This window comes from Etheostoma cragini, unplaced genomic scaffold, assembly GCF_013103735.1.
Source record: "Etheostoma cragini isolate CJK2018 unplaced genomic scaffold, CSU_Ecrag_1.0 ScbMSFa_897, whole genome shotgun sequence".
Classification (NCBI taxonomy): domain Eukaryota; kingdom Metazoa; phylum Chordata; class Actinopteri; order Perciformes; family Percidae; genus Etheostoma; species Etheostoma cragini.
The window spans coordinates 9,126-11,001 of NW_023269534.1; the positions used below are offsets into that span (position 1 = coordinate 9,126).

At 49.8% G+C, this 1,876-nt stretch overlaps 1 protein-coding gene across 1 annotated transcript in view; it reads left to right on the forward strand.

Moving 5' to 3' along the window:
• The first annotated feature begins 114 nt into the window (after window positions 1-114).
• Window positions 115-1,876, forward strand: part of LOC117941512 — a 14,451-nt gene continuing 12,689 nt past the window's right edge. Inside the window, exons 1-3 of the mRNA XM_034866518.1 lie at window positions 115-125; window positions 337-1,355; window positions 1,492-1,632. Of these exons, the coding sequence (XP_034722409.1) occupies window positions 115-125; window positions 337-1,355; window positions 1,492-1,632 (1,171 nt within the window). The remainder of the gene's footprint in view (window positions 126-336; window positions 1,356-1,491; window positions 1,633-1,876) is intronic.

Sequence of the window (1,876 nt, forward strand, 5' to 3'; positions counted from 1 at the left end):
GGTGGAGTCTCCAGAGGCTGGTTTTAGGACGTAAGAGACGTCTCCTGTCCAACAGACAATAGAGAAGTCAGCTGGTGGGGTCTCCAGAGGCTGGTTTAGGAATAAAGAGACATCATGTTTCAGCCGTGGTCCCTTTTTCCAACATTTTTGTCACTTTTTCACTGTAGAAGTTGCATTTCTTCATGTTTTTGCATAGGTGTTTTGATATTTTAAATATCTTAATTTTACAGCCCATTTTTTGTGCCATGAAAAAACAATTAACTTAAAACGGGTGAAATCGGTTCCAAGGTAAACGTGAGTGTTAACTGAGATTTCGTCCTTCCTTTGTCCATCCAGAAAGACGAACTCGGGGCAGAGGGGGGTCTGGGTCTACGAGATCGGCTCCTCGCCGATCTTTGTCGCCATTACCCCCGGGATGGTCACTGCCCTTCCTGAGGGAGACGCCACCGAACCGTCCGTCACCATGTTGCCAAGGCGACCTGAGAAACCCCAGGCGGGACCAGAAGAAAACGACGAGTTCCCAACCGAGACTCCAGTTGAGCACCGACCCGTCACGGCGGAGTATGCCGAACCAGTGACAGAGGATTACCCAGATTACCCAGAATACCCAGAATCTGAGACACCAACATACACCGAACCCGAGCGGGCTGATCCAACGTACCCGGAGCCATCTGAGCCGAGACACCCTGACCCATCCGAGACCACTTACCCCACGTTTGAGCCATTGCAACCAACCGTCCCGGAGACCACTTTGCCGAGGTACCCTGAACGTACCGAGACCACGTACCCCGTCTCTGAGCCTTTGCAACCGAGATACACCGTCCCTGAAAACACTGAGCCTAGGTACTCCACAGTCCAACCAGGATATCCTGACCCGGAACCGATCCAACCAAGATACCCTGACCCTGAACCAGTTCAACCACAATACCCTGACCCTGAACCAGTCCAACCACAATACCCTGACTCTGAACCGACCCAACCAAGATACCCTGACCCTGAACCAGTCCAACCACGATACCCTGACCCTGAACCAGTCCAACCACGATACACTGACCCTGAACCGACCCAACCAAGATACCCTGACCCTGAACCAGTCCAACCACGATACTCTGACCCTGAACCAGTCCAACCACGATACCCTGACCCTGAACCAATCCAACCAAGATACCCTGACCCTGAACCAGTCCAACCACAATACCCTGACTCTGAACCGATCCAACCAAGATACCCTGACCCTGAACCAGTCCAACCGAGATACCCTGACCCTGAACCGGTCCAACCAGGACCTCCACGTTCCCGGTCCCAGCAACCCCAGATCGTAGTGGTAGATGAAGATGAAAATCTGGATGTGAACGGTAAAAATATCAAAACCTTCGGATGTAAACAAGCAATTTTTTCTTGAATAATTCCCTGGAAATGAAACCCTGCGGAACTCCGCTGTGTTTCGTTTGGCTAATTCTGTTTTTACGTTGTTTTTGTTGTTTTTCACAGTATTTGCGTACAACTCGGAGACGTGCGCCCTCAACAGGAACAAGTGCTCGACCTTCGCTGACTGCCGGGATTACAGCAGCGGGTACTGCTGCCATTGTAGGCCCGGTTTCTACGGCAACGGGAAGGACTGCGTCGCAGAAGGTGAAGAGCATTTTCGCTATCGTTACTTCAACTGTTCATCTTTTAAGTTTTTCTCTTAAAAGGATCAGCAGACGGCTCCCGGTACGATGTCATCACGATACTTACGCCACAACACGATATTTTTGCGATTTTAAATATATTGCGATGTTCTGCGATATATTGCAATTTATGACATTTTTTCCAACTTCGAATTTTTTCCCAATTTCAAATGACATCATCACACACCTTTCACCATCCCCCCCCC